The sequence below is a fragment of the Canis lupus genome, chromosome 2 (genome assembly GCF_048164855.1).
Source record: "Canis lupus baileyi chromosome 2, mCanLup2.hap1, whole genome shotgun sequence".
Lineage (NCBI taxonomy): Eukaryota > Metazoa > Chordata > Mammalia > Carnivora > Canidae > Canis > Canis lupus.
In genome coordinates, this window is record NC_132839.1 from 73,149,233 (window position 1) to 73,175,698 (window position 26,466).

At 39.9% G+C, this 26,466-nt stretch overlaps 1 protein-coding gene across 15 annotated transcripts in view; it reads left to right on the forward strand.

Moving 5' to 3' along the window:
• APBB2 (amyloid beta precursor protein binding family B member 2) overlaps nucleotides 1-26,466 on the forward strand; it is a 375,292-nt gene that overhangs the window by 159,128 nt on the left and 189,698 nt on the right. For 8 of the 15 annotated variants that reach the window (XM_072806715.1, XM_072806682.1, XM_072806762.1 and 5 more), the window contains one exon: nucleotides 12,629-12,697. The exons of the other annotated variants lie outside the window; for them this stretch is intronic. In XM_072806715.1, coding sequence (XP_072662816.1) covers nucleotides 12,679-12,697 — 19 coding nt within the window. In that variant the 5' untranslated portion in view covers nucleotides 12,629-12,678. The remainder of the gene's footprint in view (nucleotides 1-12,628; nucleotides 12,698-26,466) is intronic. 15 annotated transcript variants of the gene reach the window in all.

The window sequence follows — 26,466 nt, forward strand, 5'->3', positions numbered from 1 at the left end:
AATACTGCACAATGGGACTTACATATCCAGCAATGAAACAAAATTTCATTGTAAACTAATGATTTTACATTTGCAATCTTTGCTGTAGAGATTTTTTTTTCTCATTCTCTCATTTGTTCTTACTACCAAGATATGATAAGGGAATGAATAATGGGTTTCTCTAAGAAAAATTAAAAGGTGACAAAGTGAAATAGGTTCATTAGACCCACAAATCAAGACATCTAAGCTCCTACGTCCTGACTCCCTCTCCAGTGCTCTTTCAACAAGGGGTTATGTTTCATTATCATCTGCTTTCCTTTTTGCCTCTGTGAATAGAGTGTGCCAGGATGTTCCATGCTATCTAGGAGGTTCTTGCCCTAAGCGTGGCTTCCCTCTCTGATGTAGGCTTTGCTGAATGACCTGCATCAGCTCTGAGGGCGGAACTTGCAATCCTTTCTCCAGAAACTCAGGCATTCTACTTCAGATGAAACCATTTTCCGTAGCCAATTTAACAAGATCCTTATTCTTTCGTTTCCTTTAATTATCTTGTTTAAAAAAAAAAAAAAGGGGGGAACTGGAGAAGACCATCTGTTTTATGAGGCAGTTCATCTCTTATGTTTTCTCTAATAGATATATGAAGGCCCAGTTAAGCAAATTAAGGCTTCATCTCGTTCTTGTTTGGGATTGTTCTGTTTGGTGCTTTTGCGTCACTGCCATCGGCATTTCTCGGTTGTATATTTGGGATGTCTTGGAGTGCAGATTTTATGGAAAGATGTTATCTTTGTTCCACGAATTGCAGGCACTGTGAGCCATTTTCAACGTGGTGCCAAACTATCACAACAAGGTTCTTTGCTTTTTTAATCCCTTCCTCTCACCACAAGAAGTCCTATTAACATGTTTTCTGAGCTACAGAGTAAAATCTGTCAAGTATAGCATGGAAGGCAGATGGGTGGTTGCTGTCTTCCTTTTCACAAACTCTAAACCTAGTCTTACTTAGTAAAACTCAGCCTTATCACCTCTTACCCCAGAGTCTTCCTTTATGAATAGAAGATATAGGCAGTGAGGGTGGGGGGATGGGAGATGGGGGCATGCTTGCTTGCTTGCTTGCTTGCTTTCTAGAGATATATAGTATGTACATAGTTTCATGTACAAACTTTCTTTCACATTGAAAATAACTCTTTGTTCTGAATATGAAAATACTTCATACTCATTGTAAAAGAATTTACACAATTCAACAACATACAAAGCACTGGAAGACATTTTTCTACATCCTACCACCTGGAGATTACTGCTGTTAACATTTTAGTGAGCATTTCTATACATTCCTTTATGGACTATTTATTGAACGTCTGCCATGAGCCAGACACTAGAAATATGCTGATGAATGAAATAGATGTGGTCCCTGCTCTTGTAGAGCTTTCCAAATAACGGAGAGAAAGGTAGTAAAGAGACTATAAAAGTTATATATAAATTTTCTAATTCAGATGTATGCTTTTTTTTCATGTCTCATATAATTTTGAAAATAATCTTTTACCCTCTTTTGAAATAGTAGATTATATTTTCATTTTTTTAAGCACATCTTTTTGGTATGTTTTCATTGTCTGTGAGGATATCACTCTGTTCCATATTCTTTTCTTTTCATAGTAAATTTATGGGATATGATCTTGTTAGTATTGTGTACTTTTATAAAATTTCATATAAGTACAGAACACTAGCAAGATTACATCCCATACAAACATACTATTAAAAAAAGAAGAAGAAGAAACAGAATAGTCTCTAGATGATAGGGATGAGCCTGGAACATCTCTAGATAATAGAGATGAGCCTGAAACATCTCTAGATAGTAGCTATCGAAGATTACAGCCATGTCAGAAGGACTCAGGAGCCAACCTGAAGACACCTCTAGTGCCCCCAAATGGGACAGTTTGATATTCAAGAATAAGAGTTGCAAATATGTTTAAATTCATGATGTCTGATGATATGGACAAAAATGATTGGTTACGGTCTGAGGTTAATGGAGCACCAATTCGTTATCTTGGAAGTAGTCAGGAAAGAATCAGATACTTATCCTGCCTTTCTTCTATGAATTGACCCCCGGGGAGCCATCTAGTAGATGATGAGAGGCATCTCCTAAAATTTTTCCACTCAATAAATGAAAATGAAATGGGAGAATTAGAGTACCATGGTCTTGCAATCCCCATTGATTTAACATGTCCAGACAATGAGTGACAATGACTGCAGACATTAGCAGCCAGGGAAAACCAGATATTACATGCTTCCTGATGAAAGAGCATCCCACCAAACAGATTGAATCTCAATTTTTTCAAGCCTCTGAATCCAGTCTCCAGTTTATGGGAAATTCAGAGGATAGTGCAGTGTATTCACCTGCACTGTGAGTAGGGAGTCAGCAAAATCTATACTATAGAAACTCCACAGCTCACGTGGGCCAAATTTTTTTTTTTTTAAGTTGAAGTAGAGTTGACATGCAATGTTATGTGAGTTTCAGGTGTACAACAGTGATTTGACAAGTCTATACATTATGCTATGTTCACCCCAAGTGTAGCTCCCATCTGTCTCCATACAATGCTACATAATAGTACCATTGACTGTAGTCCCTATGCTGTATCTTTCATCCCCATGACTTATTCAGATCCAGATTTTTCTTTTCTTTTATTTTTTTTAAGATTTTATTTATTTATTCATGAGAGACACACAGAAAGAGGGAGAGACACAGGCAGAGGGACAAGCAGGCTCCATGCAGGGAGCCCGATGTGGGACTCGATCCTGGGACTCCAGGTCACACCCTGAGCTGAAGGCAGACACTCAACCACTGAGCCACCCAGGTGTCCCAGATCCAGATTTTTCAATCAGTATGTTGTAAGGTAAAGAAAAGGATAGATGGGATCCCTGGGTGGTGCAGCGGTTTGGCGCCTGCCTTTGGCCCAGGGCGCGATCCTGGAGGCCCGGGATCGAGTCCCACGTCGGGCTCCCGGTGCATGGAGCCTGCTTCTCCCTCTGCCTGTGTCTCTGCCTCTCTGTCTCTCTCTGTGTGTGACTATCATAAATAAATAAATAAACAAACAAATAAATAAATAAATAAATAAATAAATAGAAAAGGATAGAGAGGGACATAGATTAAATGTAACTTAAAAGACACAAATTAGAAGAAAATAGGTAAGAATTAACTATATTGACTAAGGTTGTGCTGTGAGGTAACGAAATCATAAAGAAAATCAAAGAAGTGATTACTATAAGTTCAAAATTAGTTATTTACATTTGGAAGAAAGGAAGTACATGGAGGGCCTTCTGGAGTAGCTAGAAAAGTCTGTTTTCTGATCTGGGTGGTCGTGTTATACTGTTTTCTTTAGAATAAGTTGTTTGTTTTGTGTAATTTTCTAAATCTGTGTTTTATTTTACCGTGGAAAGTTTTTTTTTTTTTAATTTATGAAAGAATGACACTCTGAATGCTACCTTTATTTTGACTTCTCGTTATGGTAATTTTCAAATATACAGAAAAGTTGAAAGTGTATGTAAAGACGAATGTACTCGCCACACTGTTTTATAGCTTGTTTTTTTTGTTCAATAAAAGGGATCTTTCTATGTAACTAAATATGGAACATAGCCACTTCTAAATTCCGTAGTATAGATGTGATACTTTATTACATCAGTTTCCTGTCGATGGGCATTTAATTTATTTCTGATTTTGTTCCTATTAGAAGTAGTGCTGCTAGTATGTCCTGATGACACATTCCTAAAATTTGCCGTCACAGGGTATTCTAACATGCAGAGTGTAAATGGTTGTGTGTTGTGAATGAAAAAGATGTAGCCTATATTGATCAAGACATCCCTGTGTAATCTAGGAAGGGCATTAGTGTCCAAGGAAGAACTGGATTCTCCACAGTGGGATCTTTACACAACATCATACCTCCCCTGGATCGAGATTCAGGTTTAATTCTAGTGGTTCTCCTGTTACCTCATTTTGGTTGTTGTGGGTATAATTGGTATATCACTTACCTATTGCCCCAATATGTTGCATAAGAACTCCCCACCCCCCAAAGTTCAGAAGTTTGAGCAATATCCACTGGTCTCTATAGGATGGCTGAAGGATGCTTATTGTCTCTGCTGGGTTTGCTCATGGGCCTACAGTCAGCTGTGGGCACAGTGCACAGCCCTTTGCAGTACTCTCCTACATGCTTGATGGTCAGCTGGCTGAGGCTGGTCTCAGATGGCCTTGGCCAAGATGATTCAGCTACCCAAGTCTCCAACATCCTTCCAAGAGGCCAGCCTGTGTGTTTTCTTGTATTGCACTGTAGCGTAGATCATAATCTTTTGCAGGGGGCTAGAAATGGGCCATGCTTTTCAGGCTTCTCCTTAACTAACCTTCAGATGACCAAAGCAAGACCCACAGCTATGCCAGAGCCAGTGGGACTGAACTAACATAACAGAGCAGAAGGCAAGGATACAGAGAGGTGTTGATTGAGGCCATAAGGGTAGTCCACCCTCCAGAGCCATCCAGCAGCATATTTTAAACAGACACTTCTTGGAAGCATTAAACATTGCTGTTATTTCTAAACTACAGGCATCATGCCTTTGAAGTATGGAAAATGGGGGTCAAATATATTTGTGGGAGAATCATAAAAGCTTTTGCTTTTTTTAAAAAAATTATTGTTAAGGGTTATAAAGGTAATTCACACATGGAGAAGCCTACCTTTATTCTGTCTTAAAAATATTTCTTCTCCAGTTTTGATATTTTCCCCTGGGATACATTTCAGGAAACAGATTTTTCTCTGTGCATATTTTTTAAAAAGATTTTATTTATTCATGAGAGACACAGAGAGAGAGGTAGAGACATAGAGGGAGAAGCAGGCTCCCCGTGGGGATCCCAATACAGGACTTGATCCCAGGACCCTGGGATCATGATCTGAGCCAAAGGCAGATGCTCAACCACTGAGCCACCTAGGTGCATTGTTCTCTGTGTATGTTTTTCTTTGTTTGATAGTGTTCTTGGAGTTGGTTTTAAAAGCTGGTTCTGAGGCGACTTCTAGGTGGCTCAGTTGGTTAAGCCTCTGCCTTTGGCTCAGATCATGATCTCGGGATAAAGCCCCACATCGGGCTCCCTGCTCAGTGAGGAGTCTGCTTCTCCTTTTGCCCCACCTTACCCCACTCGAGCTCTGCGTCTTCTACTCTCTCTCAAATAGGTAAATAAAATCTTAAAAAAAGAAAATAAAATCTGGCTCTGAGAACACTGAGTCAATATAAGGAGCTAGAATCACAAATCAACATCCTTAAGTGTTTTTGCATAAGATAGGGGCATTAAAGATAGGATTAGTTCTTGTATCTTTATTGCTGGAAATTTCTTCTATTTTAATTTTTATTAATTTTTTTCTTTTTTTCTTTTAATTTTTATAAGTGACAAATTTAGGTTTTTCCAGAACAGTGATTGTCAACAGCAGATATGTAGCACCTAGGTATGTGGATGGCAAGAAATTGTTACTAGTAATTGTATCTTAAAACTTTTTTTCAAAAAAATCAGGTCTGTTCCCATAGAGTGCAATATTATATGACATATCTCTACTTTCTTCTCTGTGGAAATACAAAATACTGAAATAAAACTTTGCATATGCATATACTTATTAAATCGTCCTCATTATGTATGTATCATAAAATTTTACACACTTTAGTTGTTTAACGGAAAGTGTGTATTGTACCAAGTAGGCAATTTAAAGGACTTTTCAAACTAAGTTTCCCTGTTGTAGAGCCATCTGATGTAGCTGCTCCAAATTATAGATCTGAAAATAGAGATTAGAGAAAAATATTTTAAACCTTAAGGATGAATTAGTATGATTTTGGAGATAAGTCTCATCCTAGAGTACGATGTCTACATGAAAAGTATTTATTAACTGATACAACCCTGTAGATTATCAAGAGGGTAAGGCGACAGTTTTTTTGACAGCCCTTCCTATGCTTGGCAGGTTACGATAATGATTTCAGTAATGGCAGAAAGCAAGTTCCCGTTGTAATTGTAGTTCTTTGGTCCATTCTTGGACTTATTTTATTATTTGTGAACATTTTTGGAGTGCAGGAAAGGGCAAGGAGGAAAGAAGGAAGATGTGCGCCACCAGGGTTTATCAAGTACTTATAGGTGTGCAGAGATCTCCAGGACACCTCATTTTCCTTCAGAAAGCTTACGTCATTGACAAAACAGGTTGCATGTGTTAGAAAAAATAGTATCTGCCAGGCAGTAAGCAAAGCAAGCAAGCAAGTAAGCAACCTATTGTATCTCATTTGGTTCTCATAGTGACTGGCAGATGGAAGGCAACCATGATTTACAGTTGAGTAAGATGTGCTTCAGACATTAAGTATTGGTTCAAGATCATATAGGACCTCAGTGTCAAATGAATTAGGAAGTAGAGAGGTAACTCTGGGCTGACATTATAACTTTCAAATCAGGGGGGTTGGAAGTGTCTAGAGCACCCCTTAGGAAGTGTGGAAGAGGGCCCACTACTTGCATTTCTGGGTGGAGACCAGGGATGATAGATGCCTTGCAGTATACCCAGGACAGCCCTATATAACGAGAATGTCCTCTTCTGCAAAGCTTATAAACACCCTACCAAATGTTCATGTGGGCAAACAGCATGTTTATAATGATCTGTGCCTATAAGTTCTAAACATAAAGTATTTTTTATGGCTTTAACATACATTATATCTCCCAGAAGTGGAAATTCCTAATTGTAAGATAACTTGTATTTAACATTTTTTGAAATTTTCTTAGAATTGTTCAGCATTTTGAAATTGCCATTATTGACAGCAGTGCAAATCATGATTTTTGGGCTGACAAACAACACATGCCTCTGTCAGTTTGCATTTATAGTTGTTGCACTCACAGTGAATCTACCCAGAGATGCAGGTGTCTGATGACTTCCTTATGACTGCTAGCGTAGTTGGGCCTGAAAATTTGCTTACTGAAATGTATCTCTCCTTTTATTTCTCCTTTTCTGGAATTTATGTGTATAGATAGATTATTTATCTACAAGTTTCACTTCAAGATAGTAAAGGGATGTTATAAAATAGTTGTTATAGCAAGGGAATGTTGTTTCTGAAAGGATTGCACCAAGGTTAGATTTTTTGGGAAAGTCACTATTTAAAGGTAAGGAAGGATTTAAGTAAGTAAGAGGTCCTAGAGTTGGGGTTGGATTGTCAATGGCTGAAAGAACTTTATTCTTAAAGTTTTGGGATAAAGGAGTGATTGTGAACGCAGCAGTGTTTATGCTATTATGGAATAAGAATACATCTGGGAGGAGGTATCAGGAGAAATTAGGCTGAGGCTGGATCTGGAGTTCTAGAACTGTGTGAAGGTTGTGTAACCAACGGTCTAAAGAGGAAGTGAACAGGAAAGAGACTAAAGTAAACTGAGAGAAATCAGTCAGACTTTTTGGGGTATATTCAAGAAAGGCAGGTAAAGTGAGATTATTTGATTTTTATTTATTTCTATAGTCCCTCTTTGGCATCATTTAAAAGTACATAGAAAGGTCTCCTCACAAGAACAAAAATTTTCTGTGTGTGTTGACGGATATTAATTGGACTTATTGTGGTGATCTTTTTGCAGTACATTCAAATATTTTGATTTACAACATTGTACAACTGAAACTATATAGTGTTGTGTGACTTACACCTCGATGAAAAATAATAAAATAAAAATAAGTGAAGCAGTCCTTTCTTCAAGGAACTTAGCCTCTTAGGAAAAAAGATAAAATTAAAAACTTCGTATCATGTGTTATATGTAATAATAGAAATATGTACAAACTTTAGTGTGGGATAATAGTGGTTAAAATAATTAGGTAGTTCAAAGAAAATCTTTTCAAGGACACGGTACTTGAGCTGTATCTGAATAGATGAATGCATGTGATTTTTCATCTATTTCTTGGAAAAAGAGGAGTTACACACAACTTTAGCTTACTCAGGAATAGTTTCTTAACCTTGTAGTCAGAAGGTCAGGCAATGAGAGCAGGAGAAGATCGTAGTTTTGTGCAGGGCTGCTGAAAGCTGCTGGGGGACCCTCCAATGCAGATGGTGGCCCTGCAGGGCAGTGCCCTTCTGCACACAGCTTTCTTGTCCCTCAGATGAGAGGTGGTAACTTGCTCTTGCTACTTCTGGAGTCTGCATTACTCCTTGTGGTTTTTCTACCTGCCAGCCTTTTTTTTTTTTAAATAGTCCCTTAATTAAACCTGACTCAAATTATTCAATTTGATCGTGTCATCTGTTTCCTACTAGAAACCTTATGGGCACAGTAATTGTAATTACATGAAAAAAGACAAAATACACAATAAAAATAGAGGGGAAAATCTTTATTCTAAATTACAAATACAATATCACAAATAAAAAGAATAATCACACATTGGGCACAATTCTAGTGAGATACAGCATTCTTGATGAGGGACTTTTCATATTGACAAAAATAAAGACATTGAGATTTAGATGGTTATAAAAGAAAAAATTGAGTTGATAATATATAAAATTTTGAATTTATATATTTATATCCAATGAGGGGAAAAATCACAAAGGATCTTATACTGAACCAAATACAAGTGGGCATTTATTTATTCACTTACTCATTTGTTTAATAGTACTTACATGATTTCTGCTTGGGGACACTCTTCTGGGGTCCTCTTGGACATTTACTGAGCTTTAATGGCATTATCACAAGGCACAGAAGGATTATGAATTTTCGTTAATAGGACACATGAAAACGCTGCCAGAAGGAAATTATTGTTACTAGATTGTTTCACTTACATAATTTCATGCTTTGTTTTAAAATCACAGCTGTATTCTTAACATGGAGCAGGTAATGACCTACCTGAGTCTCTGGTCTCTTCGAACTCAGTATGTGATTTCATGGAAACAGGCACCTGTTCTGAATACTGGCAGACCTTCCCTAGCTTTACAGCTGAGGTAGTGTTTCTGCCTGTCTTTGCTTTTATGGAAAAGGTAAATAATATTTTGATTAGGGTGAAGTTTCAGATTCTGCTGCATTCCCTAAATCAGTGCTTCTTCAACAGAAAAGTAATGTGAGCCATATATGTAGTTTGAAATTTGTAAAATTATGAATTACATTTGAATAGTAACCACATTACAAAAACAGGTGAAATCCATTTTGCCAGTATGTTTTATTTCACTCCGTGTATCCAAAATATCCTCATTTCAACATGTAACCAATATTCTAAAATTATTAGTGAGATATTTTACTTTTTTTCATGCAAAGTCTTTAAAATCAGGTGTTTTTCACTTCTAGCACTCAACTTGGATGAGGAATTTTCATTAGAAATACTTGATGATGAATTAGATTTCATAAAATGTATAGTTGAGAAAGTAGATTCACCTACCCAAGAAGTTCCCCCAGAGTCAAGTGTCAGTTTGTAAGTTTAGATTTAAAATAATTAAAATGAAATAAAGTTAGAAATTTTGTTCCTTAGTTGCGCTAGTCACATTTTAAGTGTTAGTAGCTCCAGTTGCTCCTAATGGCTACCATATTGGACAGCACAGCTACAGAAGATTCTTCTTCTTCTTCTTCTCCTCCTCCTCCTCCTTCTCCTCCTTCTCCTTCTTCTCCTTCTTAAGATTTATTTGTTGATTTGAGAGGGAGAGGGAGCGGGTGTGTGTGGCGAGAGAGGCAGTGGAAGAGGGAGAGAGAGAATCTCAGGTGGACTCCCTGTTATATATGGAGCCAGATGCATCATGAGGCTCCATCTCACAACCCTGAGATCATGACCTAAGCTGTATCAAGAGTTGGACGTTTAATTGACTGAGCCACCCAAGTGCCCCAGCTACAGATTATTCTTAAACCATACTTGAGTGCTTTTGAATTTCTCAGGTTATTTCTTCTGCAGAACTAATCCATGTCACAGAGTCCTTAGAAACTTTTTAGCCAGATCAGGCTTATTCATCAAGAATATAAATACCTAGGGGAAAATAACTCTGCATATTTGTGCTTTATTCCTGTGGCCAAGGAGTACCTTACACATGGCAGGTGTTTAATAAATGTTTACCTAGCTAAATCCCATTTCTTCCTCAAATTGCTATTTAAATTGCACTTTCTCCGAAAGTGTATCCTGACTCTAGTCTATCCCATTTGCTTCATTCCATCTTCTCAGAGAATTGAGTTCTTTTCCTCCTGGCCATATATGCTTATACACTGATTTGTGAATGATTTTGTGATTAATGTCCATCTCCTGGACTAGTCTATAAGTTCCACAAGAAGGGGGAATGTGTTTTTATTCACTGAAGTATCCTCTGCTCCTAGTGGAACATATGGCACGTATGGAATAAATATTGGTCAGATAATAATAGCACAGGACCATTTAAAATATGAAGTGATTAGCAGAATGTCAATTCATAACTTCATAGAAGTCAATTTCTTTCATGCTGGAGACAAGGAATTTTTTTTAAGATGAGACATATTGAAATATTAGATTCTTAGTGTTTGTTCAAGCCTTTTTGCTCCCATAAGCATGCCTCTTCTTAACTTTTCCTCTGTTTATTATATTCATTGTCTTGAAATAGCTGTCACCTCACATCCGTCTCTGCTTATAACTTAAGGTACACTGAGGACAAAAAAACAAAAAAACTGATTTGTAAAATACTTTTCAGGAGCTGAGAAAGGTCTAGGGCAAAAGCAAAGGTACATAGAGGAGGCATCTTTTGCTGTTTCAGGACAATTTAAAATAAACCCACCCTGTTAATTATACCAGAGTAATGAGCCTTACCTGCAATATGTGGAAATATAATTAAAAATGTATTGTGGGTCAGTAGACCAAGTTGTCAGGTCATTATCTGAATCATAAATTTGGGAGCAATGCCCATTAAAGGTTACTAGTTCGGAAAGGTTAGAATAGAATTTCGTCTTCACAGATAGAAAGTTATGCAGTTTGAATAATGCTTTAGAAAACTATCATCATTTGACTTTTTGAGAAAACATCTCACATAACTGTAATAGGCATACAGAAATGTGCATGTAAGGGTGCAGCTTGAGGAATTTCCATATCCAGATCAAGAAACAGTGCATTTACCCTCATAACATCCCAGAGACTACCCTCTTGCTGCTCCCCCTTTCCTGCCCTCCAGAGTAAATCACTACCCTGACAAAGATAAGTTTTTCCTGTTTTTGTACTTTATAAATGGAATCATGTGGTATCCGCATTTGAATTAATATAATAGATTATCATTCTAAGTGACATTCCTGATAGCAACTCATTGAAAACAGTCTGTTTTCCATTTTCCTTATTATGTATCTAATTTGGCAGTTTACCACTGTGTCTGGTTCTTTATTATTCTTTTGAGAGATTTTCTGTGTAAATGTATGTATATATGTGTGTGTGTGCACTTACATGCATATATATGTATATGCTTTAAAAAAATCTTACTCAAAACTGATTTTGCTCTGCTATGTATGTTATTCACCTCTTAGTGATAAGTCTTAAAGCCTTTTTCATATCAGCTCATATGGGTCTACTTTGTTTTTCCAAGTAGTGCACAGTACCCCAGTGTATGGATGTATCATAATTTAATGAACCAGCTGTCCACTGAAGAATAGTTAGTTAGTTGCCAATTTTTTGCTTTTAGAACCATACTCAGATATGGAATTGCTGAACAGTGGGGTCCGTGCATCTTAAATTTGCTCGGATATTTCTAAATGGCCTTTCAAAGAGTTTTGCCAGCTTCTACTCCCATTAGCAAGTTTTGAAAACTCCTATTTCCAGTGTTGTTGCTGTAGTTATGTGTTATCAAGCTTAATTTAATCTTTGCATTCTGATAGAGGAATATCAGTGAGTATTTATTTTATTTATTTATTTATTTATTTATTTATTTATTTATTTATTTATTTATAAAGATTTTGCTTATTTATTCATGAGAGACACACACAGAGAGAGAGGCAGAGACATAGGCAGAGGGAGAAGCAGGCTCTATCCCAGGACTCCAGGATCAGGACCTGAGCTGAAGGCAGACACTCAACCACTGAACCACCCAGATGCCCAGAGTCATTGTTATTTAAATTTACGTTTTCTTTAGTTTTGAGTGACGTTAGTTATTTATATGTTTATTTGTATTTCTCTTAGGACTTGTCCTGTCCTTTGCTCATTTTCCTATAGGTTTGTTCATACTTTTCTTAATAACATCAAAGAGCTCTTTTATATAAATGAAATTAGCCCTTTTATGTCATTGTAGTGTTAATTTCTTTCAGTTTGTTTTTTTGTATTCACTGTGTTTATAGTCGTTTTTTACTCCCAAACAGAATGTTTACATTTTTATGTGGTGAAATGTACCAATTTTTTCCTTATTGCCTTCTGAATTTTATGTTTTTATGAGAAAAAGCATTGGAAAGTTGAGACACATAGACAGACAGACAGATAGATAACTCCAGCCTGGCATGGAAAAAGAATCTCAAGAAATGTTTGTGGGAAATGTGGCTAAGCAGAAATTTAAATTTCAGTCAAATGTGTTGTGACCAACTATAAATAAACAAAAATTTGGATATTTTCTGCCAAAAATTGTTTAACATTTTTGACAGCTTTTGGAAGAATTGTCAATGCTATGCTTTTTTTCTTCTGTGCTTGTTATTTGGGGTTTTAATTTCTCAAATGATCCCTCTTTTCAGATTTCAAATTATAACCTATTTCCTGCACCACTGCTGGCGTCCAGTGATCCATGTCAGAAGTACTTCCAGGTCAGACACACTTTCACATGTTTCAATGCAGAGAAGCAGTTGAATATTAAAATGTGAACAAATATATGTGATAGATGACTGTTTTGATGTTAAACATGGTTTGCTAAAATGACATGTTTTTGCTTTTTATTGTTCACTCATGTGGTGGAAAAGTAGATCGTTAAAATAAGATAGGAGAATCAACTGAACTTACCTGTATTTATGTAGCAATTGCATGACTCTAGTAATATAATAAAAAAGTATTTTATTGATTATAACAGGAAACTAAAACTATGTCGGATTTTCCCAACTAGCATTGCACGTGATAGCCTGTGAATACTTACATATGGACAATGAGGTGTCAGTGGTGAGTCTTCTAAAACAGCATCTTAGCCATTGTTGAGTCTTCAACCATTGTTGGGTTTGTCTAGAGCAGAACTCCCCCATTGAGTATTCTCTTTGATCTGGTGCTGATTAAATTCAGGCCTTAAGAAAACCACCTTAATTTTATTGTATATCCCTTTCTCTGTGTCAGGATGGATGCTAGTCCACACACAGTGTGGTGTGGGATTTAACTCTTCATCTCACAGTAATAGAATAAGGAAGAAGTAATTGCTGTAACAGTTTGAATTACACATAGACTTAGGACTGCAAGTGAAAGATGAATTGTGGAATTCATATTTGTTAGGATACAAACCACTCAGCAAATTCTGAGTTTTTAAGTAAGTAGATTTAAACCATGGACAGATGGGTATTAAAGTCTCTCAGTTCTGAATTAAAATCCTTAAGGACGTCCCAGCCATTTTCTCCTTTATATAATACTGCATGTTCTGTTTCAACGTAGAACTAAAATAAAACATAACGAAATAAACGCCAAGCTCAGTAGAGGTATGTGAACAACAGGTAATATTCTTTTTATACAGAACAGCCAAAAACAATGTGATAAACCTAAATTCACACAGGAAAATTAGGAACTTTGAGCTGATTCTTAGATCCCCACTGTGGTAATTTAAGGGCAGGGAGTAGATTTTCTTTGTAGATACATATTTGAACAGGCATATTAGTTTTGGAAAATCAGGGCAAATACACATGTCCTTTTAAAAAACACAGGTTAAACTGTTGAGAATGGTTCCTTTTAGGAATTCTTTAGCATTTAAAATCTTTTATTACATTGCAAGATAAGCTCTCTATGGAAACTGTAAAGACAAAGCTGGCAAGCATATAAAATGCTGTGTTTTCCTCTAAATGGAAGTGAACAAATCAGATAACTTCTAGGAATTTCTTACTGTCACTTATAGTTTATTATGCTAATGTATTCATTCTTTCTAATGGTACTCAAGTTGCTTTTGTTTGTTGGTAGTTGTATAAGAGATAATGACACAATTATCCAGCACTTTTTTTTTTTTTTAAAGATTTTATTTATTTATTCATGAGAGACACAGAGAGAGGGAGAAGCAGGCTCCATGCAGGGAGCCCGATGTGGGACTTGATCCCGGGTCTCCAGGATTACGCCCTGGGCCAAAGGCAGACCCTCAACTGCTGAGCCACCCAGGCATCCCCAGCATGGTTTTTTAATGACAACTACTGCTATCATGTGTTGGTATAGGATGTGATGCATTTTACAAGGAAAGCAGTATTCTTATTTTAGTGGAGTGTATAGCCCAGTCATTTTTTTTTTAATTAAAAATTCAGGTGGCAAATAAAATCTTAAAAAAAAAGAAAAGAAAAGAAAAGAAAGGGGCAGCCCAGATGGCTCAGCGGTTTAGCACTGCCTTTAGCCCAGGGTGTGATCCTGGAGACCCAGGATCAAGTCCCACATTGGGCTCCTTGCATGGAGCCTGCTTCTCCCTCTGCCTGTGTTTCTGCCTCTCTCTCTCTCTCTCTCTCTCTCTCTCTCTCTCTCTGTCTCTCATGAATAAATAAATAAAATTAAAAAAAAAAAAGAAAAAAATTCAGGTGGTAGCTAGTACAGAAGAGTCTGGTCCAATAACTGGGATAAAGTAGCCTTCCATCCCATTTCCTGATGACAGGGAGCCTTTTAAAAAACAAACATACCCCCGAACATACACCATTATCTGTCTGGAAGATTCCTGTTGAACCTTCAAGATTCAACTCAGGAGTCCTTTCCGAGGAGGTCTCAGCCAATGACATAATCAAGTAGTTACCCTCTTTCACGGAATCTGCCATTGTTCCATACTCTCTGGTAGAAATGACCTGAGGCCCAGCTTGTCAGTTAGTCAAGAAAACCTGTGTCATTACTTTATCGCTCACCTACTTCTTCCCACCTAAGCCAGTATCTTCAAGCTTGCTCATTGACCATATTTATCCAACTTGGTCATAAAAATCTAGAGCTGTATTAAAAACATACGTTAATTTTCCGAAGACGTTGAGGCTCTTCTAAACAATGCAAATGGCTTAGAAATTGAGCAGAGAAAATATCCTTGGGATAAGCATATATACTATCCCAAGGTGACTGCTTTCAAGGTCTTCATTCTTTTTTGTTTGTTTGTTTTTATTTATTTATTCATGAGAGACTCAGAGAGAGAGAGAGAGAGAGGCAGAGACACAGGCAGAGAGAGAAGCAGGCTCCCTACGCGGAGCCTGATGTGGGACTGGATCCCAGGACTCTGGGATCATCACCTGAACCAAAGGCAGATGCTCAACCACTGAGCCACCCAGGTGTCCCCCAAATACTTTTTTTCTCATAAGATTCTCTACCTACTTCAGCCATTGTGAGTTTGTTTATTTTTTTTTTAAGATTTTATTTATTTATTCATGAGAGACAGAAAGAGAGAGAAAGAGAGAGAGAGGGGCAGAGACACAGGCAGAGGGAGAAGCAGGCTCCATGCTGAGAACCCAACACGGGACTTGATCCCTGGTCCCCAGGATCACGCCCTGGACTGAAGGTGGTGCTAAACTACTGAGCCACCCACACTGCCCGTGAATTTGTTTAATGACTGTTCCTTCTCATTACCCATTCTGATTGAATTTCTTGAAGAAAAGTATCTGGTACATCTCTTTGAGTCTCCTCAGCTCCACTTGGGATATTTAACAAAGTGAGTCCTAGGCAATTAAGTTGAATGGGCTTGAAAAAACCCTTAGGTAGATAAGACCTAGCTATTGAAATCACCCTCGTACCATAAAGCCTGGGTAGTTGCCCTGTGAATCAGCTGTGTGAAGCTGTTAGAAACTTCCAAGGTTACGGACTCCTGGGTGGCTCAGTTGGATGAGCCTTTGGTTTCAGCTCAGGTCATGATCTCAAGGTCCTGGGATCCAGCCCCATGGCTGGCTTTGCGCTCATTTGGGGAGTCTGTTTGAGGATTCTTTCTCTCTCCCTCTGCCCCTACCTCTCTCACGTGCATGCACACACTCTCTCTCAAATAAATAAATCTTAAAAAAATAAATAAATAAAAGAAACTTCCAAGGTTCTAATCCTGTGATCTCAGTGACCCATAGCCTTGGCCTCTTTTGTTCAGAGAGAAGTTCTTATCATTTTCGTCACATTGGGAGTTTACTTTCATGAGTAATTTCAGGAAACCAGGCTTATTTTGCCTCTCCCTCCTAAAAGAAACAAAATCTGAGTTATTTTATTTCCTTAATACTTTGAGGTCTAGTTCAAAAGGCAACATTGCTCAGGGTAGAAATTGGCTGTTAACTCCTCAGTGGAAATAAAATTGTGTAGCAGAAAAATGAAAATGAAGAAATTATGAAGTTTAATTGAAGAGTGGGACAAACAAACATTGGGCTTCCCTGGGCCATTTGTCCATTTCCAATTCCAATTCCAATTCCAATGAATGAATGTCATGGGAGCACACAGAGAGTAGAACAGGGTATGGAGAGAAGAGTTTCTGGTCATTATTGACAAAATTTTCTTTGACAGTTGCCTAGAGGTCTCAGAAAAGAGAAACAGAGGGGGCAGGTTTAACTATAGGTTCCAGCATGGGTTTGTATTAGGATGTTGTCAGAATTATGGGATTACATTTTAGTGTTGGGATCTTAGTGACTCTCGGTTTCTGGAAAGCTTTATTGGTTATAGAATTTTTTTAAAATTTTTATTTATTTATGATAGAGAGAGAGAGAGAAAGGCAGAGACACAGGCAGAGGGAGAAGCAGGCTCCATGCACCGGGAGCCCGACGTGGGATTCGATCCCGAGTCTCCAGGATCGCGCCCTGGGCCAAAGGCAGGTGCTAAACCGCTGTGCCACCCAGGGAACCCTTGGTTATAGAATTTAAGTAACCCTCGCTTACTTAGTTTTGTTTAGGCCTCATAAAAAGTACTCTGTTTATTAACGAAGCATTTTTTCTTTAGTTGCTAATAGGAGAAAACTCAGTTTAAAATGGTTTAAGCACACACCAAAAAATCAATTGACTTTAATACCCAAGGAGTCTAGGGGTATTATGTTGTAGGTATGGCTTCTTTTAGGGATTCCAACAATGTCATTAGAGCTTCCTCTTTTCTCTCTGTCTCATGGATCTGCTTGCTCATAGGTTCATGCTAATAACTCAGGTTGCCTCTTCATGGTGACCTCTCAAAGCTCCAGACTCATATCTTCTAGTTTTAGAAAAAGAGAAAAGAGAGCACCCCTTTTCTGAGCATTCTGGCAACAATCTTAGGGCTGGCTTTGTGTGGGTCACATGCTTTTCCTTGAGCCAGTCACCATAGCCATGAGGATTTGCTACTCTGACTGGCTGGGCCTGGGCCATGTCCTCTACAAAATAACGGGCAGCATCATCTCTGCCTGAAACACCTGGGCTGAACCCCTAGAATGTAAGCTGCCCAAGAGTAGGTATTTTTATTTTGTCAGTTTTGTGCCCTGCTATAACCTTCATAGTTAGAACCATATCTTTTGCACAGTAGAGCACACCAGAGAATCTGTTGAATCAAGGAATGAGTGTGTAGAAAGGTTGATTCCCCAAGAAAAATTGTGGGGTTGTTACCAGATAGAGAGGAAATAATGCATGTCAGGCTATCACAGATGTTTCTCCGTGTGCATGCAGGGGAGCAGTGGCAGTAGTAATATTAGCTCTTGTCTCACTTTGAATTAACTTACACCCAGCTCTGGAATAGGAATTGATCCTCCTGAATTGATGTTGAATCATAACAGCATGACGAATAACTTTGGAGACAATGGCAAAGTTTTGGAGCCCCATCCAACTACCAGAAATCTAGGAGCAGAACCTTCTCTGTATTGCTCAAATGTGTCAATAGAGTTCTGCCGTTAGATCATAGTAATAGTTGTATGACTCTGTGAATATGCTAAACACCCCTGAATTGTACATTCAGAGTGAGCTTTATGATATGTAAGTTATATCCTATAAAGTGAATAAAACAGTCAGCACTCTCAAGGAACTTATAATTTAGGAGGGGAGTTAGACATCTCAGTTGGCATTTATAGTGTAATATAGAAGTGCTGATATGAACAGCCTGTTACATACCTAGCACAGAGGTGGGGGCACCCATCATTGTGTTTAGGAATCAGAGAAAGGCTAAAAGAGCTGGGTTTTGTAGGATTTATAGTTTTCAGGCAGGGTATAGGGTGGGGGTAGGGGAGATGAAGGCAAAAGACATACCTAGGTAGAGGAAACAAACTCCATGTGCACGGGGAAGAGTTGAGAAGGGGCTTGGCATTGTCAAGAAAGTTGACTGTGGCTATAGTGTAGAGAACAAGACGGGGGGTGGGGGTACAGTGGTGGGAGATGTGACCAGAAGGCTCGATTGAGACTAGCATAGGGGAGTTTGAAGTGGCTCACAGAGTGAGCTGAATTCAAACAAGGGGCCAGAAGGTGTTTCAAGCAGGAGATCTACACGATCAGTTTGTGTTTATTTTTTTTTTTTTTAAGATTTTATGTATTCATAAGAGACAGAGAGAGAGAGAGAGAGGCAGAGACACAGGCAAAGGGAGAAGCAGGCTCCATGCAGGGAGCCCAACATGGGACTCGATCCCAGGTCTCCAGGATCAAGCCCTGGGCTGAAGGTGGTGCCAAACCACTGAGTCACCCGGGCTGCCCGCGGTTTGTATTTAGAATGATACAGGGCAAAATGTGTCAGGCTAGACTGCAGAGCCATTACGCTTGCAGATTTAGAAGGAAACTGATGAGTGATGAGTGCCTGAAAGCAGGCATGGAGGAGGTGGGAAGGGGAGACTCAGTTTACCAGAGGAACACTTTAAGGAAAATGGGCAGAATTCGGTAGGATAGGAAAGCCATGAAGGACCATCCCAGTGCTGCTAGTCTGGGAAATGCAGAGGCAATGCCCTGAATTCTCACTTAGGGTCTAGCCCATGTGTCAGTGGATTTAACTCCCTCCATCCCTCCAATTCCTAGGGAGTATTAGGCCAAGTGGTCTTCGATCTTAAATCTGTAGTAACATCATGGGAGGCAAAGATAAATGGAGGTGGCCTGAATGCCCCAACTTCTGAGTGTCACTGTGGTATTAGGATCGGGGAAAGCAGGCTAAAATGTCTTACATGGAGAAGAGCAGAAGCAAGAGATGCGTGAGGGGGGTGGTAGCCTTTCACTTTTATATCCACAGAGCGTTCATTGGTTCCCCATACTTTTTAGTATCTATACGATTGCTGTGTTGCTATTTCCCAGCATATGTGATTCCCTTTCGATCATGGTTACTAATGATGCTGGTGGTAAATATGAGGAAGGAAGGGAAGAGAGGGAGGGCCAGAATGGGGTGCTGGGGGGCATGGTGGTGACAGGAGCACTGTACCCCACGTACCGGAGCCTCCGCTGAGCCGTTAATGCTGTTCATACCAAAGCTTGGAGAACTCGGATCTGGGAGCATGACAGCTGATAAGAAATCACGTCTGGCAGAGAAGTATACCAGCCTGTTCTGGGTCACAAAACATATACTTTGGACTCTAAATAGCCTTTTCTTCTATGGCGGAATTGCATAAGAATTTCTTGAGCCGAGACCGAGGAGCAAAATAAATTGGTCTGGATAGTATATTGAAAGATTTTATTTTAACTCTTGCTCAGATGCTGCATGGGATAAAAGCTGGAGAGGAGCTAGACTTTTAATGTAAACAGTTCTTGAGATGTTAAATGAAACACTTGGCTTTTTTTTTTTTTTCCATCGTATTCACTGATTTTTTTCTCTGAACATGCATTGAGCACCTACTGTGTGCTACGCTGCTCTTCTGGTTGCTGGAGCTCACGGTCTAATAGGAAACTAAAAAGGCAAGAATAACAGTGGGAGTGATGCTGTCAGAGAGAGAAGTGTATGGAGGTTTGAGGGTATAGAAGAAGGAGCCCTGCAATTTGCCTGGAGGGGCAAGAAGACAGTGCACAACAAGGTGATCTGTACCTTGAATACCTTGAATCTTTTTTTTTTTTTTTTTTTTTTTAAGATTTTTGGGGCAGGCTGGGTGGCTCAGTGGTTTAGTGCTGCCTTCAGCCCCGGGCCTGATCCTGGAGCCCCGGGATCCAGTCCCATCTTGGGCTACTTGCATGGAGCCTGCTTCTCCCTCTGCCTGTGTCTCTGCGCCCCTCTTTCTCTCTCTCTCTCTCTCTCTAAGTCTCTCACGAATAGATAAATAAAATCTTAAAAAAAAAAAAGGTTTTATTTATCTATTCGTGGGAGACGCAGAGAGAGGCAGAGCATAGGCAGAGGGAGAAGCAGGCTCCCTGCCGGGAGTCTGATGCGGGACTCGATCCCAGGACCCTGGGATCACGACCTGAGCCAAAGGCAGATGCTCAGCCACCCAGGCTCCACCATCTACCTTGAATCTTAAAGGTGAAATAGAAATTTGCCAGATGGGAGAGAAGGATGTTGAGAACGTGTGCAAGGACAAGCAATGTGACATGCGTGATCAGTGTTTCAAGTACCTCAGCAATCATTATCTTGTTCTAGTGGTTCTTGGCCTTGACCACACATTGATTGGAATTGCCCTGACCGGGCCCAATCCCAGGTCAATTGAATCAGAGTCTTTGGAGGGTGTCTTTAGGAGTGGGCCTTTGCCTTCTCTATGTCTTTAAAAGCTTCCCAAGGGATGCATGCAGCTAGGGTTGAAAACATTTCCTTGTTCCTGTAACACCTGTGCTTTGACCTTTTGGAGACCTCTGATCCCTTGGCCTTTCCCTCCCAGCTCTCCATCCTCTTCCTGGCTCCATTCCCTGCCCTCTCCAGGCCCTACCCAGAGTACATTCTTCATCTGTTCACTTCCGCACACCTTATACCTCACTTCTGCCCCCATCTGTGACTATGTCTTCATTTTTACCTCCCATTTTTTAAAAAAGATTTTATTTATTTATTCATGAGAAACACAGAGAGACATACATAGGTAGAGGGAAAAGCAGGCTCCCTGTAGGGAACCTGATATGGGACTCAATCCCTGGACTTTGGGATCATGCCCTGGGCCAAAGGCAGACACTCAGCCACTGAGCTACCCGGGTGCCCCAGTAGGTTGCCTTTTCATTTCATTGACGGTGTCCTTTGCTGTGCAGAACATTTAGGGGGTTGATGTCATCCCACTTGTTTATTTTTGCTTTTGTTGCCTTTGCTTTTGGTCTCAAACCCAAAGAACGATTGCCAAGACCCATGTCAAGGAGCTTACTGCCTATGTTTTCTTCTGGGAATTTTATGGTTTCAAGTCTTATGTTGAAGTCTTTTATCCATTTTAAGTTGATGTTTGTGTGGAGGGGATAAGGGCGTGGTCCCATTTCATTCTTCCACATGTGGCTGTCCAGCTTTCCCAGCACCATTTATTGAAGAGACCATCCTTTCTCAGTTGTGTATTCTTGGCTTCTTTGTCATAAGTTAATTGGCCGTACATGCATGGGGTTATTTCTGCGCTCTCTGGTCTATCCCATTGATCTGTGTGTCTCTTCTTATTCCATCAAACTTAACATTTCTTTTAGAAAAAGTCACCAACTCTGTGTTTCTCCCATGTGACTGTTTCTGGACTTTGTTCCTCTCCTTGTGTTCCCCTCGCCTGCTTCCTCTCAGGGGAAGACTTTACTTTCACAGAGAAAATTGAGGCTGTCAGTGCTGCTTTTCCTTGGCTTTGTGTCACAGCCATGGTAGATATACCTGTTGCCACCCTTACTTCTTTCCTTCCTTCTCTCATCAAACATCCCTTGTCTTGGGCAAGGCTGACTCTCTCATATCTGCTATGCTCCCTCCTCTTATCACCTGGATCCTTTTTTAAAAAGATTTTGTTTATTTCTGAGAGAGAGAGAGAGAGAGAGAGAGAGAATGAGCATGAGCCAGGGGGAGGGACAGAGGGAGAAGCAGACCCCTGGCTGAGCAGGGAGCCTGTTATGGGAACTCAATCCCAGGACCCTAGGATCATGACCTGAGCTGAAGGCAGATGCCGAACAAACTGAGCCACCCAGATACCCTCATCACCTGCATTCTATCTTATTCATATATCCCTCTTGTGTTTCCATTTTCCCCTTCTCTACTGTCCTCTGCATTTCCAGCTTCTAAGCAATAAAACATCACTAAGACTGTAATCTTTAAAAAACAAAAATTCCTTCCTATAACCCCAAGTCATCCTCCAACTGCTCTTCTGTCCCCTCACTTTGTTTGTAGGGAAGTTCCTTGAAGGTCACCCTCTGCCCACCTCTGCCATTCTCCCAAAGCTGTTGGAGAACAGAAGCCACCAATGTTCTTATAATCAGCCAGTGCTGCTTAACGGGGGGCCTTATCTTCATGCCCTGGGCAAGGGATGAATGATTAGAGTCAGTGAGAGGGATAGACTCTCCCCACCTAGAACCCCCCACCCTGTGCCTAAGTCTCTCATGCCCACCTTGTTCTTTCCCTCCTGTCTTGATTGGATTATTTACAGTAGCCTTCCAGGGGGTCTCTGGGCCTGGGTTTTGCTTCCCTTTGATAAATGGCAGAGTCAGACTCTAACACCCAATGGAAGAGTGTGAAGATGAGGCCAGCCTGCCTCTTTCGTTGGGGAAGCACTCTCCATCTGCCTCATTCTGCTCTTGCCCTGATGACTACTCAGGTTTTAATTGCCTAATTTACATTGCTTCTTTAATGCCCTTTCATCAAAGTCATCTTGGAGAACATGCTGGGGGAAAGATACCCTTTCCCTCTACCACATAAAGGAATACAACACATACATACACATACATCCTCTCCCTATCCCTCTCTCTCTCTTCCTGTTTCTTTCTCTTCAACCTCAGATTCATCCTTTACTCTATTGAAGTGCTTGATCTTCTTCTCTGCCTGGGGTTCAAGTCCAAACCCTTGGAGCATGTCTTGTAGGACTCCACCTGACTCATCCTCCCCCTTAACCACATCTCAACTTTTGTCTTTGGATTTGCTAAGACCCCCCAAATGCCAATCCACCCTCTCTTACCTTCACATCGTCTCCAGACTGAAGTGGGAAGACCACTCACTCCTTTGCACCTCCCCCAATTCCCATCCTGGTTGATATTTATTACATTATGGCGTGTTTGTCTTCAACAAGGCTGAAAGCACTCAGCAGGTGGGACCTTGTGTGTCTTGGTTCCCCTACTCCTAGCACAGTGCCTGGCAAGAGGAAAGTGCTCCTTAAAGATGGTGATCAGACACAAAAACGCGTGGGAAAGGAGGGAATGGTAAAATAATAATCCCTAATGGTATGCCAGGCATTAGGCTAAATGCTTGACAGTCCTCTCTCTTCGTTCTCAACAAAAATCAGTGAGGGGTAGATACTACTACTATCCTGATTTTACAGCAGAGAAATGGAGAATTTAACTCACCTGTTATGTCAAGGAATTTGGACTTATTCTTGAGTCCAAAGAAAACAGTTAAATAGAATAGATTCAAAGAGACGTTGTCAGATTTCCTTTGCTTTAAAAAAGAAAAACCTCCTTCCTCTTAAACTTGAGCGATTTTTTTCCCCCTATAATTAAGCTCTCTGGATCCAACTTCTTTATCTCATCTTGTTAGCCTGTTTACTTCCTGTGTGTCCATACAGCAGGACCATTTTTATCACTTGGAGCAGATCAGGTGTTAGTTTGGGGGCCCTGGCAGGCAGCTCTGTGCTCTGTCACTCGGATCTAAAGGGGTAAGGGTTGCTTACACTTATTTTTAAATACCCACCTACATTTCTCTTTTTAACCCTCACAAAAACCACATGCTATTAATGTGCCCATTTTTCAGACAAGGACCCTGACGATCTGGTGTCCTAGATCCCTCAGCTAGTAAGTAACACGGGCAGGGCTCGAGCCTTGTCCCCCTGGCCCTGAGTTCTTTGTTCTTATCCTCATGGCACTGCCTCCCACATTCAGGGCCTCCTTCTTTTTTTTTTTTTTTAAGATTTTATTTATTTATTTATTCATGAGAAACAGAGAGAGAGACAGAAAAAGAGAGAGAGAGAGAGAGAGAGAGAGTTAGAGAGAGAGAGAGGGGCAGAGACACAGGCAGAGGGAGAAGCAAGCTCCATGCAGGGAGCCTGACTGGGACTCGATCCCCGAACTCGAGGATCACGCCCTGGGCTGAAGGCGGCGCTAAACTGCTGAGCCACTTGGACTGCAGGGGCCTCCTTCTTTGAAGCCTTGTTCTTTCTAGGAATTTGCTGACCTCTACCTACTTCTTTGGACCCAAATGACTGCCCAGCTGGTAGTTAACTCCTTCCTAGAGACAGCTGTATATGTCATAGCATTAACTTGGCTGTTCTAGATGTGAACCTTTTATTTTGCTCCCAGATGATACCATCATTTAATATCTTAAGATGCACACAAACTGTATTTAGGCTTTGATCTATAAAAACAGTGCAGACAGAGCTGTTTTGTACGGGATGGTCCTGTTGTTCTAATTTAACCCGTCCAGACCTCCCCTTCATGATATCTCACACACAGAAATGTTCCAAAGGGCATAGGGAGGGCAGTGGGATCCAAAAGGCTGATGAGAATGTGGCGAAAGGTTTTTATCTATCACATCCAAGATATAAAAGCTATTTAATCACCTAGAAATTTTGATAGTATTCTTTCTGAAAATGTTTCTGGTTATAAACAAAGTAAATAAAGCTTTCTCCCTAATAACATTGTTAGAATATAGTACCTTAACATCATAAAATAGCCTCCTAGAAATATTTGCCATGTCTTTTAAAAAGCAGAGATTTCCTTTCTCATAGTAATGTCATTCTAAATACCCAAGAGTTTAAATGGCATTTTCTCTTGTGTGCCCATGTGACAAGATATGTGTCTCTGGGAAAATTTCAAATGGGTTCAAGGTGGGCCCTTTTTTTTTTTTTTTTCTTAAAACAGGATTCAGTTTTATGTTTTTAAAAAATTTTTTTTTAAAGATTTTATTTATTTATTCATGAGAGACACACAGAAAGAGAGAGAGAGAGAGAGAGAGAGGCAGAGACACAGGCAGAGGGAGAAGCAGGTTCCATGCAGGGAGCCCAACGTGGAACTCAATCCCTGATCTCCAGGATCACGCCCTGGGCCGTACGCAGGTGCTTAACCGCTGAGCTATCCAGGGATCCCTGGTGGGCCCTTTCATATCAAGTGGCACTCTTGAGTAAGGTTGAATTATAAATTGGAATATATGAAAATGGTAGTAATAGTGAAAACAGTATGATTTTTTTAAAATGTAGTTGCCAGGATTTTGCTTAAAAAGGAGAAACAAACCAGATTTTTTTTTTTTTCTAACTAAAATGAAGCCCAGGCACTTAGCTCTTTTGCTGGGTTAGCAGTAATCCTTATAAGTAACAATTATAAAGAATGGAGTCCAAGGTCTAACCACTTCATGTTACAGCCCTTAACTGTCTTTGTAGGCCACGCCTGTATTGCGTTATAAATGTGGGCACTGCCTATAGTGTACATTGCCTGCCTTTCTAGAAGCACACAGACCCAAGCATGAGTGGGTAACTCTTTCCTAAAGTAGATAATCCTGAGTATTTGATGATAGAAAGAAATACCTCAAGCTCCCAAGCAAAGGAACATTTTTACCTTCCTTCCCTGTGGAGGTCTCTGTTTTGCCTGGGGGTGGAAGAGGGAGTTGTCACAATACAATTTTAGGAATGTTAGGAGCTGTGCTTTGGTTCATTTGCTGGTGTAAACTCACTGAGGTCTCTGTGGAGGGCAAAGGATCAGATAAGAAAGGGTCATTCTTCATAGGCTGAGAAATGTGAAACCTTAGGAATTTTTGTTGATGAATCTTATTCCTTTCTAGTCTGAGAAACCTTTCTTTCTTCCTAGTAAGAGACACATGGAATAAATCACGGATGGTATGAACAATATTTGAGATAAATGCAACTGTCAGATAGTTTCCTAGGAGTCCTGCAAGGGCACACAGGGCCTGCAAACCGCTGAGTCTGTATTTTAATTCAGTGGAATATATTCAGACTCCTTTGGGGGCTCTAACAGAGCAGTAGCCAAGGTCTCAAGGCTGCATTATTAGTAATTGTGTGTGTGTGTGTGTGTGTGTGTGTGTGTTCTCAAGTAACTGAGCCATTTCTCCAAAATGTCTTTCATCCAAACGCTAAGCCCAGGTCAAAAATGTTCACAAATATATTAGCAAACTCTGATGGAGATTTGGTTTTTCCAGGCATTCAGAACACAATTTCTCAACATGGCTGAGAAAAATTACCTTGGATGTATGGTACATTGTTGAACAGTGACCTTTCAGGTTAATTAAGAAGACTGGAACCCCAGAGGAGTTTTGGGCAACTTTTTTGTTGCTCAAAGGAACTACAGAATAGAAATGTGGTGTGAATGTTTAGAAAGGGGATGCTTTGCAAGGTTGTGAATAATGACCAGGAGAAAATGCCCTTAAATGAATTCAAAAGGGAGATTCTAAATAAAATTTGGACCCTTAGACAGCTCAGCTT